Source organism: Phycodurus eques, chromosome 18 (genome assembly GCF_024500275.1).
Source record: "Phycodurus eques isolate BA_2022a chromosome 18, UOR_Pequ_1.1, whole genome shotgun sequence".
NCBI lineage: Eukaryota > Metazoa > Chordata > Actinopteri > Syngnathiformes > Syngnathidae > Phycodurus > Phycodurus eques.
In genome coordinates, this window is record NC_084542.1 from 8,641,488 (window position 1) to 8,657,547 (window position 16,060).

At 40.9% G+C, this 16,060-nt stretch overlaps 1 protein-coding gene across 1 annotated transcript; it reads left to right on the forward strand.

Moving 5' to 3' along the window:
- The first annotated feature begins 4,008 nt into the window (after positions 1 to 4,008).
- Positions 4,009 to 11,380, forward strand: vgll2a (vestigial-like family member 2a). Its single transcript, XM_061705101.1, has 4 exons — positions 4,009 to 4,101; positions 6,353 to 6,614; positions 9,335 to 9,811; positions 11,337 to 11,380. The coding sequence occupies exons 1-4, from the start codon at positions 4,009 to 4,011 to the stop codon at positions 11,378 to 11,380; spliced, it is 876 nt and encodes a 291-aa protein (XP_061561085.1).
- Positions 11,381 to 16,060: the final 4,680 nt, after the last annotated feature.

Here is a 16,060-nt window from a genome sequence, read left to right on the forward strand (position 1 = left end):
GATCATCTGCCGCCGACGGAAGGACATCTATACGTCCCGCTGCCTCAGAAGACCCCTGCAAACCACCTCTTGCACCTGTTTCCCTCTGGTAGGTGCTACCGGTCCATCAGAACCAGAACGAACACAAACACCAAGAATAGCACCAACACTCATTCCATATTGCTCTTACTTGTACATTCAAACATCCCTTACTTCGTTGCTACTGTACATGTCATGTTTGTGTCTACTCTATACGGTATAACATTTTTGTGTAGCTTTTATGTTTTTGTTTTTTTTGTATTCTATTTTCAGTTTTCATTCTTGAAACACAAACCTGTAGTTGCACCCCCAATTTTGTCATGTTTGCCCATACAATGACAATAAAGGATTTCTCTCGTCTAGTCAATGTAGAAGGCAAAGATAAAAAATAAGAGAAGAGAACGAAGAAAAATGGACACAAAAAAGGAGCACGAAAGGTTAGCTGGGGTCTTTTTTTCAAAGCGTGTTAAAAGCGAGCGTGCCGTCATTTAATTAAAACAAAAATGACTCGGGGGGGGTGGGGGGCTTTATAATACAAACACTTGCGAAGCTCACAAAGAGTTAACTTTTCACTTGGCGGCATCAGAAAAGGAAGGTCAAAGTCAATTGAGGACTTTTTTTGTCACTTTTCACATTTCATTTGGCCTCAGCTCAAGCGTATTATTAGGCAGAGGTAGCACAAGGGCGGCGTGCTCAAAGGCGCTCGCAATATCCACTTAGCAATTTTCTTATTCACGCCTTGTCAAAGACAAACATTTCCACCAGAAAGGGTTCAGGGTCTGCTCGGTGGCGGGAATCACGCTTCAGTCGGACACATGCAGAAAAATCCTCTGCTGGAATGCCCAGTTTGTGCTGCAAAGGGGGAAATAATGATTCGCATAAAACAGGTAAAATACGAATAATTGCATTCAGCCAATTTAAGTAGTTGATTCTAATTACAGCTCATTGACAGTTGACCATCACGTTAACTTTTGTTAACTTCAAAGATTTTCCTTTTATATTAGCAGCAATTTATTTTCATGCAAAATACACAAAGGTATCGAAGATAAACGATTAAAACCCCTCAGTTGTTTGATCTTTTTGCTTCATAGTTCTGAGTTTCAGGGGTTTGAACCTCAGACTTCCTCTGTGTTCTCTTCATGGTCACATGAGTTTTTCTTGGTGTACTCCAGTTTCCTCATACATTCCAAAAACATGTATGTTAGGATAATTGAACACTAAATTGCCCAAAGGTGTGATTGTGAGCGTAAATGTGTCTCCCTTTGGTCGTCTTCAGTCCTCATTGGCCTCCTTTAGCGTTCTCATTTTGATCCACCATCATCCCAGTTTTGGGTTCCTTTGGCCTCTTTTTGTCCCCCTTGTTCACCTTCAGCCCACTTTTAGTCTCAGTTGGCACCCTTTGGCCTCCTTCAGTCCTCTTTGGCCTCTTTTGGTGCCCTGTTCTGGTCTCCTTTGGCCCCCTTTGGCCTCCGCTCAATCCTATTCCTTCTACCTCCTTTGGCCCTCTTTACTTTGGCCACCTTTACCCCATGTTGGTCCTGAGCATCAGTCCCGCCTTTGGTCTTCTTTGGCTCCCTTTTTGCATCATTCGTCCCTTTGGTCCCCGTACTATATAAGCACCATTTTTAATCTCTTCTGGATGCCGTTGGTCTCCTTCTCCTTCCTTCCTTCCCCGTTTAGTCTTAGTTGGCCCCCGTTAGCCTGTTTCCGTCCTCTTTGGGTCCCCCCAATCGTTCCTTTCTTGGCTTCCTTTGGCCCCCTTTGGCCTCCTTCCGTCCCCATCGGCCCCCTTTGTCCTTCTTTAGTCCGCTTCGGTCCCCCATTAGTCCTTCTTTTAGTCTTCTTTGGCCCCCTTTTGGCCTTGTTTGTACCTTTGGGCCCTTTCTGCCTTCTAGAACCCCCACTAGTCACTCTACCTCCTCCTTGGTACAGTTCGACCCCATTTGGTCCCCTCATGAGACTCTTTTGGCCTAATTTGTCCTCCTTTTGTCCCCCTTCAGTCCCTCTTTATCACCGTTTGGGTGCTGCTGCTCCTGTTGTGTCTTTTTACAGCTCCAGCTGTCTTCTCGCTTTTACATGGTCACCATACCAAGGCGCACACACACACTCACACAAACACCCACACCCACACCCACACAAGTGTACAGCTTATAATGTAGCAACATAGTTGAGTATCTTTACAAGTAAGAAAGCATGAGTCAATAAAATGTCCTCAATGCCATTCAAAGTGTGTGTGTGTATTTAATTAGATCTGTTAATGAATATTTCCTGTCGGCGTGCCCGCATTGTTTACTGAGCAGGCTGAGCACAAACAAACATGGCGAGAGGCATGCCAGGCATCCTCTTGCCTTAACAAGCCTCACAAATGGCTGCCGAAAGTGCGCCCGCTATGCCGTTTGGAATCTCGACAATCCTCGCCCGCTCACGCCCTTCCTGGTGTAAACGCACTGATTAACGCTGCCGGCCAACATCACTTAGAGGGAAATGAAGATGACATTTTCCCTGGTACAAAAGTATTGGGATGCTGACAGGAAGTGGAGAAAAAGGGGACTAATGTTCTTCCACTTGCAGTCAGAAACTCTTCCACCCTTCGAGGAAGACTTTCTACAGTATATATGGGAGCAAAGGGGGGCCGCACGGTACCAGAAGCTGAAATCAAAGGGGGTTGGGAGGATAAAACAAAACAAAACCAAAGGGGACAGATGAGGATGCTAAAGGGACACGAAGGAGACCAAAAGGGGCCGAAGGGAAACTAATGGGTCCAACGGAGACACCAAAAGGGAAAAGGGAACCCAAAGAAGGCCCAAGGAGAAAAACTAAAGGAGTCCAAAGGGAGCTCGAGGGGGCTGAAGGAAACCAACGGATACCAAAATGAGACCAAAGGAGGGCAAGGAAAACGCAAAAGGGAATAATGGAGGTAAAAGAGGGACAAAGGGGCTGAAAAATGGCTGAAGAGAAACCAAAAGGGACAAAATAGGGATGGAGAGGACCATGGGAAACTGAAATTTTAATCGTTTTTGACTTTATTTTATCTGACAATCTTAACACCTGAGAGTGCACACAGACTACATTAGCAGCACACACACACACTAATGGGTGTGTGTCCGTGGGCGGTGATTTGCTGGTAGGCCTTTGGTAAATAAAGGGTCACAGTCAGGTCTTTGCCATCATGCAGCTGAACAACAACAACAACAACAACAAAAAACCAAGAATGAGGGTGTGCACCGCGGTGAGGCAACAATCCCACACACCTGCTCGAGATCTCCTCGACAACGACGCACAATAAGTAATGTGCCGGGAAGGAAAGAAGGAAGGACGGAAGCGTGGAGGAGGGGTGGAGAAGCTAAGACGGCGGCAGCTGGGAAGACGGAAGACAAGGTTAAAGGAAGGTGGACTAACCAAGAGCTGAGAAAGAACGCGACGAGACCACATTACCCACAATCCACCAGGGCAGACGGTGAGTGTCATGTAAAACACATTAACGTGTAACACACACAGGATTATACATTCAAAATATACAACGCTGGGGTGCAGGAAGCAGCATAGATGTTGGCATACGTCCTTTCGTCTGCCTGCCTGTCTGTCTGTCTGTCTGTCTGTCTGTCCATGTATCTCTCAGTTCGAGCTCTCACTTCTTAAGGATGTATCGAGTAGGCGGCCATTGTAAGTAACCCTGGAAGCGCGCTGAGGTGGAGCTGGGCCTGTGATTGGACGAAGGATCCCCGCCTATGGAGCTTGTCTCCTGGGTGCGAGGTGGGGGGGCGGGGTCCTGAGCCCTGTATGGAGGGCGTGAGGGGGGCTGGGCCCTGGGTGGCGGTCGGTGGGTGTGAGTTAAGTGCTGTCACTGCTTAGTTCTCTCGCACGCTGCTCAAGGACTCGGCCGCATGCAGGGAAGAAGAAGAAGAAGAAGAAGAAGAAGAAGAAGAAGAAGAAGCAGCGGCTCTTCTGCAGCTCCGATGACGCCCGGCCCATGCTGGTGACGCCTCCGCCATGAGCTGCTTGGATGTGATGTACCAGGTGCTCGGAGCGCAGCCGTACTTCACCTCCTACACCACCTACCACCACCACCAACAACAGCAGCAGGTAGGCGCACCCGCACTTTTAAAATGAATTATTTTCTTGCACAACAACAACAAAAATCCAAATGCAACCAACACTTGTCTTTTTCGCGAATGACATATTGATGTCAGGTTGCATGAGCATATTTGTCTTTCGAGTTTGTTGTTTTTATTGAGGGTTACAGTAATAATATACGTTAGCACATGTTATGTCATAGATTTGTAAATACGCATTACTAAGTGAAGACAACAATGAAAATTTGTGTACTTCTTTCGAAAATGTAAAATGTGTTTTTATTGGATAAATATGTATGGCAATATCGTATTATTGTTAACGGGTGATCTTCACATTTGTTGGAATAAAACTTTGTTTTTAGGTCATCACCACTAAAAATAATTGAATCTTAAATTTGTGTACTTACCTCATCGAATTTATTTCAGCCTTGAAGCCAAAATAAAAGAGAATAAGAACAGTGAAAAGTAATAATAACATTTAAAAAAGTAAATATTGTTGGACTAAGGATAACAATCTTATGGCCATTTATTTGCTCTTCTGGAAGAAAATATATCATCTTTTCATTTAAAAAAAAAAAAAATATATATATATATATATATATATATATATTCCAGTACATTGTAAACTTAATTTTTGCCGTTTATAATCATTAGTATTCCATAATTTCCTGGTTATATTTTGAAAGGCCAATTAGTCAAAGCTCATTTTGTCATCTAAAAAGGATGTTTAATACTACAAATCATTTATTGCCCCCAAACGCTATGTTGCTCTCATTCAATCTTTTTTAAATGTTAATCTTGATTGGCAGTCATATTTCATAGTTGCTTGATTGCATTTTCAAATTGGCCGAGGCTCATTTTATCATCTAAATGGGATGGTTTCTAAATATGTACAGTATGTGTCACATACCGTCACTAAACTCTATGTTGCCATGATGTTGATGATGAAGTTTGATGGTGCACGGCGCTTTAATCTTGAATTCCAATTCAAATATATTTACCTTTGTGTAGTTTTTTTCTATGATGGCATTTCTCATTAGTTGGATAAGTCCGTCGAATCTCCATCACGCAAGCAATTAAGCTTAAATGTATTAAAGGTTACACAAACAGTCATAACATCTGAAAGATTTGATATAAGCTGCTTTTAGATTTCGTGATTATGAGTTAGAAAAGGAATGAACTTTCCACTTACGCCGCTTAATTGATTGACTCCATACAGTATGCTGGATGTATAGAGTGTGCGTGTTACAGGAAGGACACACACACACGCACGCACACGCACACGCGTGGATTCCAAAAGTGTCATTTGTTTGTTTGTGATCTTTTGATATGTTCGAATTAACCACTTGAATAGAAGCCACAGAGGTTTATTTTTTTTTGTAAGAAAATATAAATTAAAGATGAAAGATCAAATGCATAATGTTAGCTTGTGCAATTTCTTATTAATAATATCAAAATTTATCAGCTTTAAGCGAGGAACGCAGACTTTCCAAACTGTGTCTTGGGGGCCTGAAATCATTCATTTTTATTGACAATGATCAATAAATAAAATGTAGTCCATTTTATTCATCATCAATTAGATGCATCAAAGGATAAGTGCGATGTGAGGCAACAATTGCACACACCTGCTCTGGAATTATTATTATTATTTTTAATTTATATCTTACAATCAAAATCATTTTTATTATTTGTATGGACCCATGCGTGGAAGAAATCTGGCATGTGACCTCAATTTGAAACCCTAACCCTAATTTGAAATCCGTAGCAGGGTTAAGATATCAAGTTAGGGTTTCAAATAAAACTTTTCATATTGGGGTTAAGATTGCAAATTGTAGTTTCATATTAGACTTTCAATCTAGGGTTTGAAGTGAGGGTTTAGGGTTCCAAATAAAGGTTTCATATTGAGTTTAGGGTTTCAAATCAGGGATTTAATTTCAGGTTAAGGTTTTAAATCATGGTTTCAAATTACACTTTCAATCTAGGGTTTTAAATTAAGGCTAGGGTCAAGTCTTAAAATTAGGGTTTCAAAGTTAGGTTCAGAATTTCAAATTTAGATTAGGTTTGAAATTAGGATTTCAAATAAAGGATTCATATTGGGGTTAGGGTTTCAAATCGTGATTTCAATTTAGGGTTAGGTTGTGTGAAATTAGGGTTTCAATGAAAATGTTTCAAATTAGGGTTAGGCTTTTAAATGAGGGTTTTTCCAGTTATGGTCAGGCTTTGAAAAGGGTTGAAAATGCTCCCATTTGCTGTCGCGGAAGCTGGCCTTGGACTGGAAAATGCAAGACCCTCAGGACGCCGGCAGCGGCAGCCGCCTGGGCCCCCCCGGCTCCCCCACCATCAAGGAGGAGGACAAGGAACTGCCCCCGGGGGCCGAGTACCTGAACGCCCGCTGCGTCCTCTTCACGTACTTCCACGGAGACATCAGCGCCGTCATCGACCAACACTTCAGCCGCGCCCTCAGCCACGCCTCCTCCTCCTCCTCCTCGTCGTACCCACCCAGCAGCCACAAGACCCCCAAAGGTATGTGTGTCTCTGTACAGCTTCAAATGGGTGCCGTATACATTCATGCTTCTCAAACTTTTTACATACAGTATGTCATTTTTGACTGACAAAAATACTGTGCTTCACAATGACTGTCAGACATCGAAGGTCGCGATGCCGCTATGGATGCTTGGCCGCCCCGAGCTTCTAGACGCCAATAGACGCTGTGATGTGGACCAATCACAGCCGAGCTCTGTTTTCCATATTTAAACTGGGGGAAGCCTGCGGATGGATGGTAATTGTTAGCTGAGCGATCCAGTCAAAGCAAAGCTTATTTACATGTCGCATATTCATTAGAAATCAGACTTTTCAACTGCCAGGTGTAAAAGATCAACTAGAACAGCTGGAAAAAGGGCATTCTGGGCATTTCCAACCCAAATTATCTTGCAAACCCGATAAAAGGACATCGGAGTTTACGAAAAATAAAAACAAAATGTCATAGAAAAATCATTCACTTTTGTCAAAAAATGACTTGGGCCTTTATTTTAGGTTTTTTTTTTTAAAAATGCACTTCAATGTCGGAGAACGCTAAGACGCAAGTCGGAAGTAACTTTCACACACACCAAAAAACAGACATTCTCCCAAAAAACTCAATCACAAAAACACTCTCACACATGCCAGGAAACCTTTCATGCTCACCAAACTATCACACACACCCAAATCATTCTCACACTTATCCAAAAGCCTTTCACACACAAAACTCTCTCACACAACAACAAAAACTCTTGCACACTCACCCCAAAAAGTTTCCCACACACCCAAAAACTCTCACTACCACTAAAACTGTCACACTCGCCAAAGAATTCTCTCAATCACAGAAAACTCTCACACATGTAGAAAAGGTTTTCGTATTCACCCAAAATCCTCTTACTAAAACAAAAACCTTTACACAGAGAGAAAAAAGCAATCTTTCTTTCTGACTTTTTTTTTTACATTTATTTATTTAGTTTTTGGTTTGTTTTTTAGTCTAAGTGAGAGTCCAACGTTTGGGTGTGTGTAAAAGCAAGCTCGAGACTGAAAATGGAAGCCATCTCAAGTGGTGCATTTTGTGCGTGTGAGAGGTAAAAGTTATTTTTGGCCGACACATCTTTAAACGTGCCACTAAACCTACTGTATGCTTCTGTGTGTACATTTCCAGAGGAGAGACAAAATAACTTCCAATCTTTACTTAAAGAAGTACAGAAAAAAAAAAAAAAAGAATTTTTTTAATCATGCATTAAAAGGCTATATTTTGCCAGTAAAATGGTTGATTGTTCCTTTAACAGGGTACTTTCCCATGTCAATGTGATATTTATTCTGCAATCAAATCACTGTATTTCGGTCACAAAACACAACATTGGACCATGAAATGTTCTGTGTGTCGACTGCGGACTAATTGCCTCCTTAACCTCACAGGCAACCACGTCAGCTCTAATAAGGTTTGCGCGCTATAAGGTTACCGATTGTCATATTTTCAGCGTAACGCGAGCGCGGGCACACGCAGCGCTGACCTCCTCCAATGCCAACAAGTACAGTGTGTCACAAGGGAATGCTTCTTGATGGGGAAAAAAAACATTTGTTCCCATAAATCATATTCTCTGAGATTAAGGAGGTATATTTGGCCACTAAATTACAATTTTTGCGCGGGAAAAATGTCACCATTGACCGCAGAAATGCTTCTTTTAGCATATTGGGCCAATACAAATGTTTGCATATCAATATTTCATCACAAAAAGGCTGTATTCAACAATAAAAAATGTTGTTTTGCTTTTATTTAATCCAAAAAAAGGCAGTTAGACAACACACAATATTTATTTTGCCTAAAGAAGGCCTTTTGTTTTTATTGTTCTGCTTGCCCAGGCTAGTTTCCAATGTGAATGAGCTACCTTCCATTCGAACACATTAGCACACAAAAGGCAAACTTAGACAATGAAATGTAATGGTGTGTCTTCAAAACTAAGAGACTATATTAATCCACAAAAAGATTCAATTTTGACACTAAAATGGTAGACTTCAATTTATTCATTGTCAGATGTTTTCAAAGGAATCCAACTGGAATCTGGACATCTGGAATCCAACCATTTACTGCCACGGATGAATAAGAAATATCAAGTATGTCTCGCCCAGCTTGTCTGTGAAATTCAGGTTTGTCGGCCAATGTAATGACGAACACATCACCGTAGATGGCGGCGTCGCATCGCTTTGGATTTGAGATCGGCGCCGATTTTAAGTAGAAGATAAAGATTAGGCGCTGAATCGCAAATGGTATAAACAGAGTATGTGTTGTGGTGTAGTAGAAAGTGTGTGTCGCGATCATGAGAAAAGATGACGCAGTTCACGGACTGAAACCGATGTTTTGGTGAAACCAATCCATGTTCTACTGCTGATTACTAAAGAACAGAAATGATGGGGGGGGGGGGTTTTCTGGGTGAAAGAAGAGAGTCTACTCTTTCTTTTGATAGATTCGTTGCTAATGTTGTCACAGACCAATATTCTGCGGGTCTCGAAAGATCAGTCGAGATGCTCTAAAACGGCTGGCAATATGGGGAACTCTGCTTCGAAAATGGCTACTGGCTGCTTATTTTTACTTCGACAGGCTAATCTCCCAAGGAAACATGACACTGCTTGTTTGATCACATTACGATGTAAATGTTATTTTTTTGCCTTCAAATGGAATATTTGAGGGGAAAACATTCTTCTGATGCCGCTTGCTTTTTCAGACGGATCCTTCCCGATGAGCCAAAGAAATTTCCCGGCATCTTTCTGGAACAGTTCCTACCCATCTCCTGTCCCGTCGTCGCTGGCGAGCGCTCTGTCGCCCCCCCACTCAGAACTGGCCTTCGCCGCGGGGGACCCGTACGCGCCGCCGCCCCTCCACGGCCACCTGCATCAGCCCGGCCCAGACGCCTGGCACCCGTCCCACCCGCACCGCCGCCATCACCACCACCACCCCTACTCGCTAGGGGGCAGCGTGGGTGCGCAGGGTTCGACGTACCCACGGCCCGCGGTGCACGAGGTGTACGGCGCGGCGTTCGATCCCCGATACGGCTCGGTGCTGGTCCCGTCCGTCAGGCCTCACCACTGCCTGGCGTCGTCCGGCGGCTCGGCGTGCGACCTGGGCGGGAAAGGCGAGTCGGCGGCGGCCTGGAGCGGGAGTTTCTCCGGAGTCGGAGAGATTGGACTAAACATGGATGCAGGTGAGAAATGCAATATTTTAAAAGATGATCTTGCAGTTTTCAGCCACAATTCCCTAATCCATGCCCGCTTGAGTCAGATAGGTTGGTCTTCCTCGGTCGTGGTGGTTTCTTAAACTATAATATTAATAATCATAATAAAGCAACTTTAACTGTTTAAAATGGGTTGAAAAAAGTGTTTTTTTTATTTTGCCACTAAAATTGACGATTTCTGCTGAAACAGAGTTGTTTCGGATGGAAAGGATGGATTTTGATAAAGCACTATATTAGGTCACAAAAATGCACATTAGACAATAATGTGAAATAATGTGTTGTGCCTCATTTGTTCAGCAAAAGGCCACAAAAAAACTGTTTGCCACTAAAATGGTACATTTTTGCCTCAACAGGCTTTCCCCCCATGTAAGTGTGATATTTGACCATTAAACCACTGTACAGTATTTGTTCACAAAAGGCTGTATTGAACACAAAAAAAACATATTTTGACTTCAGACGCTATATTTTGAAACTACAATAGTTGCTTCAACAAGCTAGTCTTCGATGTAAAGTTGACATTTTGCCATCAAAACACAATGTTTGTTCACAAAAAGCGACAATGAAATGTTAGGGTTTTCCTCCGAAGCTTCTTTTTGTTCAGGAAAAGGCTATATTAGGCCACTAAAATGGTATATTTTTGCTAAAACAGGCTTTTCCCCCAATGTTAATGTCATAATTTAAATATTTTATTTCTTTTAAAATTTATGGTTAAATACATTTTGCCATTAAACACTGTATTTGTTCACAAAAAGGTTGTATTAGACCACAAAAACATTAATATCTTTAAAATATTAAAAGGATCTATTGTGCCACTGGAAAAGTAGATTTTAATTTAAACAAGCTTGGTTCTCCATTTATTTGTCCATTAAAATGTATTGTCTTGAAATTAATAACGGCTTAATGAGACAAAAGTTCAAGTGTTGAGAAAATTGTAAGCAAATGTAAGATGTTTTTTTTTTTTTTTTTTTTTTTTAAAGACAAATTGTGTCAAGCTTCTTTGTTAAATATTAACAAAGAATATTTGCGCCTTGACCAGAAAGTACAGTGGCCTTTAAGGGACTAAAGGCATTTTCACAATCGAAAAAGTCAAGTTGTATTGTGATGAAGTCAGTTATACGTGTTATTTTTTTGACACTACAGTGTACCATTTGACTCATTAGGTTAAGTCATCAAAAATACAGAATGTTTTGGTATTGAGAATTATTGTTTATATAAATATGCTTAAACCAGGGGCCTCTGAATTTGACATGGCAGGTTTTGCCCGTTTTGTTATTCCAAACTTGGTCATCTGGGAATGAAAACAACGTGCGAGCCGCCGCCCGCATAACGAAGCAGCAACGTTGGCGGCGAAAAGCCGAATTAATTGACGACGGATTCCGCCGCCCGCTCGGCTCGTCTTACGCGCCCGCGGACAGCTGTCGCCGTCGCCTTTCCGCTCTTTTTTTTTTTCCTCTTTGATGCCTGCTGTTTGTCTTTTCCGATTTGGTCCTCTCAGGTCTGCAGACGCAGGACAAGAGCAAGGACTTGTACTGGTTCTAGACGCTTTCCGACCTTCACTCCACTTCACTCTAACGGGAAAAAAAAGCGGGACAGACAAATTGACTGACGCTCTGCTTGCAGCTCACTTTTGACCGCTGACGCTTGAAAAGTCTTGAGGGATAGCGACAAAGGCGGGACGGCGGCGGCGGAGAAGACTGGAGGTGACGCTCGAATGGGGGGAAAAATGTAGTGGTGAAAGCTGTCGTGGTTTCCAAAGCCTCCTTTCACGCTGAATTCCCAACAAATTAGCGGTAGAGTTTATTCGCCAGCGACAGAACTCAACGAAGCCGGCGAGATGTCTCCGTAAACGAAATGTCCGTTGCGTTCGATAATTACAGTAAGATGCTTTCTGACATCGGCACGACGGTGACAATTGCTCTCAGCACAAAATGTGATCGGCAAGTGAGTCTCAGGTTCGCACTCTGGTCGCGGCCCCTCGCTCACTTGTTGACCGCATTCCACCTATTTTCCACCTCTCCTGGCAAAGGCACATCTCTCCTCCCCCCTTAGAACCCTCCACCGGGTTCTGTGTGAAATACGTCTTTCGTGTGCCAGTTTTCCGGAAACTCTGCATGAAAGGGGCAACATTCTGTAAAAGCTGACAGATTTTTTTTTTTCCTGGTGTCGCTGTTCTTTGTAAACTGTACTGACTTGAAATGGGGGCTTGAAATCAACACAGCAACACAGCTTGCCAGTGTGGCAGTGTTTGGTGGGAAAGACGCAGGCTTATTTCCTGTTTCAACTCTGATGTGCCACTTTCTCAGGCCCTCTGTGTGAAAGGGGCTTTTTAAAACTGCTTTCATACAAGTCCGACGCCGCAAAGTTTCTCACCATCAACAAGGATCCAACAGCAGCCAAGTTCACAGTTTGGTTGACCTGCACCCCGCCTGCGCACCGCCCAAACGACACCCCCCGGCCGCTCCCCCGAACCTCAAAATGGACTGCAGGATTTGCTCATATCATCTCATTTCCGCTTGTTTTCCCCATTCGGACTAAAACATGGGAGTGAAATCATTAGCTGACTGTACTACTCTGCATGGACATTTAAAGCTTGAAATCGACTAATCTCTCAACGCGTGTTTTTGGCTCTTGTCTCAGTAGAGCATAACAGCTGTGCTACGCTGCAAGCGTGTGGAATTCTTTTTACCAAAAGTGAGACCGGAAGCATGTCTATCCTCAGAAACGTTAAAAGCACAGGTGAAACAAAAACCAAAAAAAGGGAAACAACATTCAGCGTAATGATGAGTTGTAATTTTTGTTCATCGTTTGTTTTTATTGGTTTCTGAAAGCAGTCCGCGACGCCAAAATGGTCGGGTACACCTGTAATGTGCGGAAAAAATATCAATGACGTTACCTATAAAATATCAATGACATCACCGATTAATCGATTTGGACTCGACTTTTATCACATTATAGTCGATTATGAAGAATCTTGATAGTCGGTCAACCCCTGTTGGAAAAAAAAAAAAAAAAAAAAAAAGTGGATTGGATTGTTTTTCAGAAGCTTCATTGTGCGATTAAAAACAAACAAACTGTGAAAAAGTGGTTAGAAAGGGACGCCTGCCCCACAGTTGAGGGGAGGGGGGGGGGGGGGGTGTCAGGCGAGGTGGGTCCAGAGGGTGGGGGTCTCTGGGAGGGTGCCACTCAGCTATTTGGAGCCACTCGCTGCCCCCATGCAGCTGTCAACGACAACTGCTCGTCAACTTACTGCACATGCAAAAGCACGCGTGCGCGCACACGCACGCACACGTATCCACTGTTGTAAACGTCCCTATGAAGTTAAGAAAGAGGAAGCATTTACTGTGGCAACTGCTGTGAAACACAAGCCATTAATGTGTGTGTGTGTGTGTGTGTGTCCATACTGTGCAGCTGTGACGTTGTAAATATTTTAATATATTGCCAAAAGTGGTCTGGCGTGTGTACGTCTGTGTTGTTTTATTGACAAATAAATGCACCAATGATTTGATCGTGTTTACTTGTGAGATTTGAATTGAACGTAACGGAGCGCTCTGAGTCCCAACATTCCGAGTGACGCGTTCAGATGTGTTCTGTGTGCAGGTCATGACCACAGACAAGGGAAAAATAAATAGATAAAATAATGACAAATCTGCAAATGTTACCAGTTCATTTAGTCCTGGAAGATAATCGCACAAATTCTGCAGGACCGGCACAAACCATCGGGGGCAGCATTGGGATTGGAAGCAAATCGTTTTTCCAGAAAATAGGTCTAAATTAAGGTAAAAGCGTCGAGTTCCTCATGAAAATAAAGTTGTAGTTGAATTGTTTTGTGAAAACAATATTTAGAAGAAAACTAATTTTGATTTGAAAAAGTAATAATTCTCAGAAGATATTTTTAATTTTCAGAAAAATAATTATAATTTGTGGAAAGGAAAGTTTTTAAATTGTGTGTCAACAAATATCAAGTTTAAAAGAATTATGATAAAAAAAATCTATTTTACAAGAATCAAGTAGTATTTTTTTCAAGACAATTTACAGGCTCAAAGTTGCATTCTTTTACAGAAAATAAAAACAAATAAAACCCTTCAAATGGAAAGAATATTGGTTGTGGTTTTTCAATAAAAAGTAAAATAAAAATGACGAAAAGTCATATTTTTTCAAATTTCTTTTACAATAAATTTATATCTTCAAAGAATTTAGATTTGTTTTAATTTCAAAATAAAAAAGCCATCATTTAACAAGAGTCACGTGTTTTTTAATAGAATTTTACGAGCTAAAATTTTGATTCTTTTAGTGACAACAATTGTATTTTTATGCGAAAGATTATATTTTCTAAGGACATTTTTTAAATACTTATTTAAAACTTGTGCTTATCGAGAAAAGTTAAAATTTGACTCGAAAAAAAGTCATCTAAAAAAAAAAAAAACAATTGAAATTGGACATGTAAACCTTTGATGTTGTCTTTTCTGTCTTGTGGGTGGCTTGCTGCCGTCACGCCAGAAAGCTTGTCGGTCGCTAGCGTTAAAAGCATCCTCTTTCTTCCTCGTGTGATGTCGGCCATGAGAGCGGCGTGATCGTGTTTCTCTCCCTCCCGGCGAAGTTTACAGGTCCGACAGAGCGGAACAGACCTCAGACAATGGACAGTCACCGTCCCGATGCATTCCACATGTTTCTACTCGCCACTCGCTCGCTTGCTAAGCGAGACGCACGAAGCATGATCCATTTGTTGAAATGCAATCATGAGGTACACTGGACACACCAGGTGCACTTTTTATTTTGAATGTCATAATCTCATAGGAAATAATAGAATACAATAAAAGATTTTCTTTTAAAACAATATATATATATATATATATATATACATTCTTGGAAAATTACAACTTTTGTTCTCAAAAAAATTCCAAATCATTCTTGTATAAAATTAGATTTTACTCTTAAATATTTTTTCATAGTTGTAAAATTATAACTGCAAAAAAAAAGCAAGATTCGTTGTGTGAAATGTTGATTTATGAATTTTTGTTCCCTCATAGGAATCAGATTTTTACTTGACTTTCAGGTGCAAGATTGCGACTTGTTTAAAATTTGCAGCTTTTTTTCTCACCAAACTTCCAAATCATTCTCATGGCAAAATATATTTTTCTCCATAATATGATTTTATTCTTTGCTATTCTAACATTGTAAACTTTAAAAAATAATACAATTTTATTTTATGTTAAGGGTGTAATGCTACAACAATAATGATTTGGAATTTTATTGAGGAAAAAAGTAATTGTAATTTAAAATCAGTTGTAGTCTTGCCACCCAAAATTGTGAATAAGTGACAATTTTACACCCAAAAAGGTGACATTTCACAAGAATAAACTTTTCTTCTTTATCTAAGGTTGTAATGTTCCAACTATAAAATCATATTTTTGAGAAAACACTCATCTTGCATGAGAATAATTTGCTTGGTATTTTTCAACCCAAATATTTTCATTTCATGCAAATACATTTTTCGTAAAATATTTGTCTTTTTTCAGGAATCTTTTTTTTTTTCAAACAAAAAATGTTTTTGGGGAAAACAAACTTACGACACAAAGTTGGTATTTTATCAAGAAAATGTTTTTATTTTTTCTAGGACCAATCTTATAATTTCACAACCATTTTAGAATCCGGTCATAATTTTACAACAATAAAATCACATTAGAGTGAATAATCTCATTTTGTGTGTTAATAAAATGATACTTTTTTGACCAAAAAGTTGTAATTTTATATAAAGTTGTACATTTTATGAAAACAAACAAAAAAATATTTTAGGAAAAAATATTGGTAATCTTACAAGACAATATGTATTTTATCAAGAAAAAAAAAACATTCTTTGTTGGAACAATGTTTTAATTTTACAAGCATTGATTTATTTTATTTTTTTTAAACATAATTTAAAGACAAAATTTGCGAACACACACACAGACACAGAGTGTTTGGTTAGCTACTCAACTGGGAATAGTGTATGTATTGATAAAGCCTTCTGATGGCGGACCTGCGGACACGCAGGAAGTAGTTGAGAGTAAACAAACAAAACTTTGAATGAACATGTAACCTGAGGAATCCCACCTTGAAGCCCCCCCACCACACACACACACCTCCAGGACCCTTGACCCATTTCCTGCCCACAAGTGTCAACAGGTACTGCCGGGCCTCGGGATCTTTGTGTGTGTGTGTGTGTTTGTGTGTGAGTGTGTG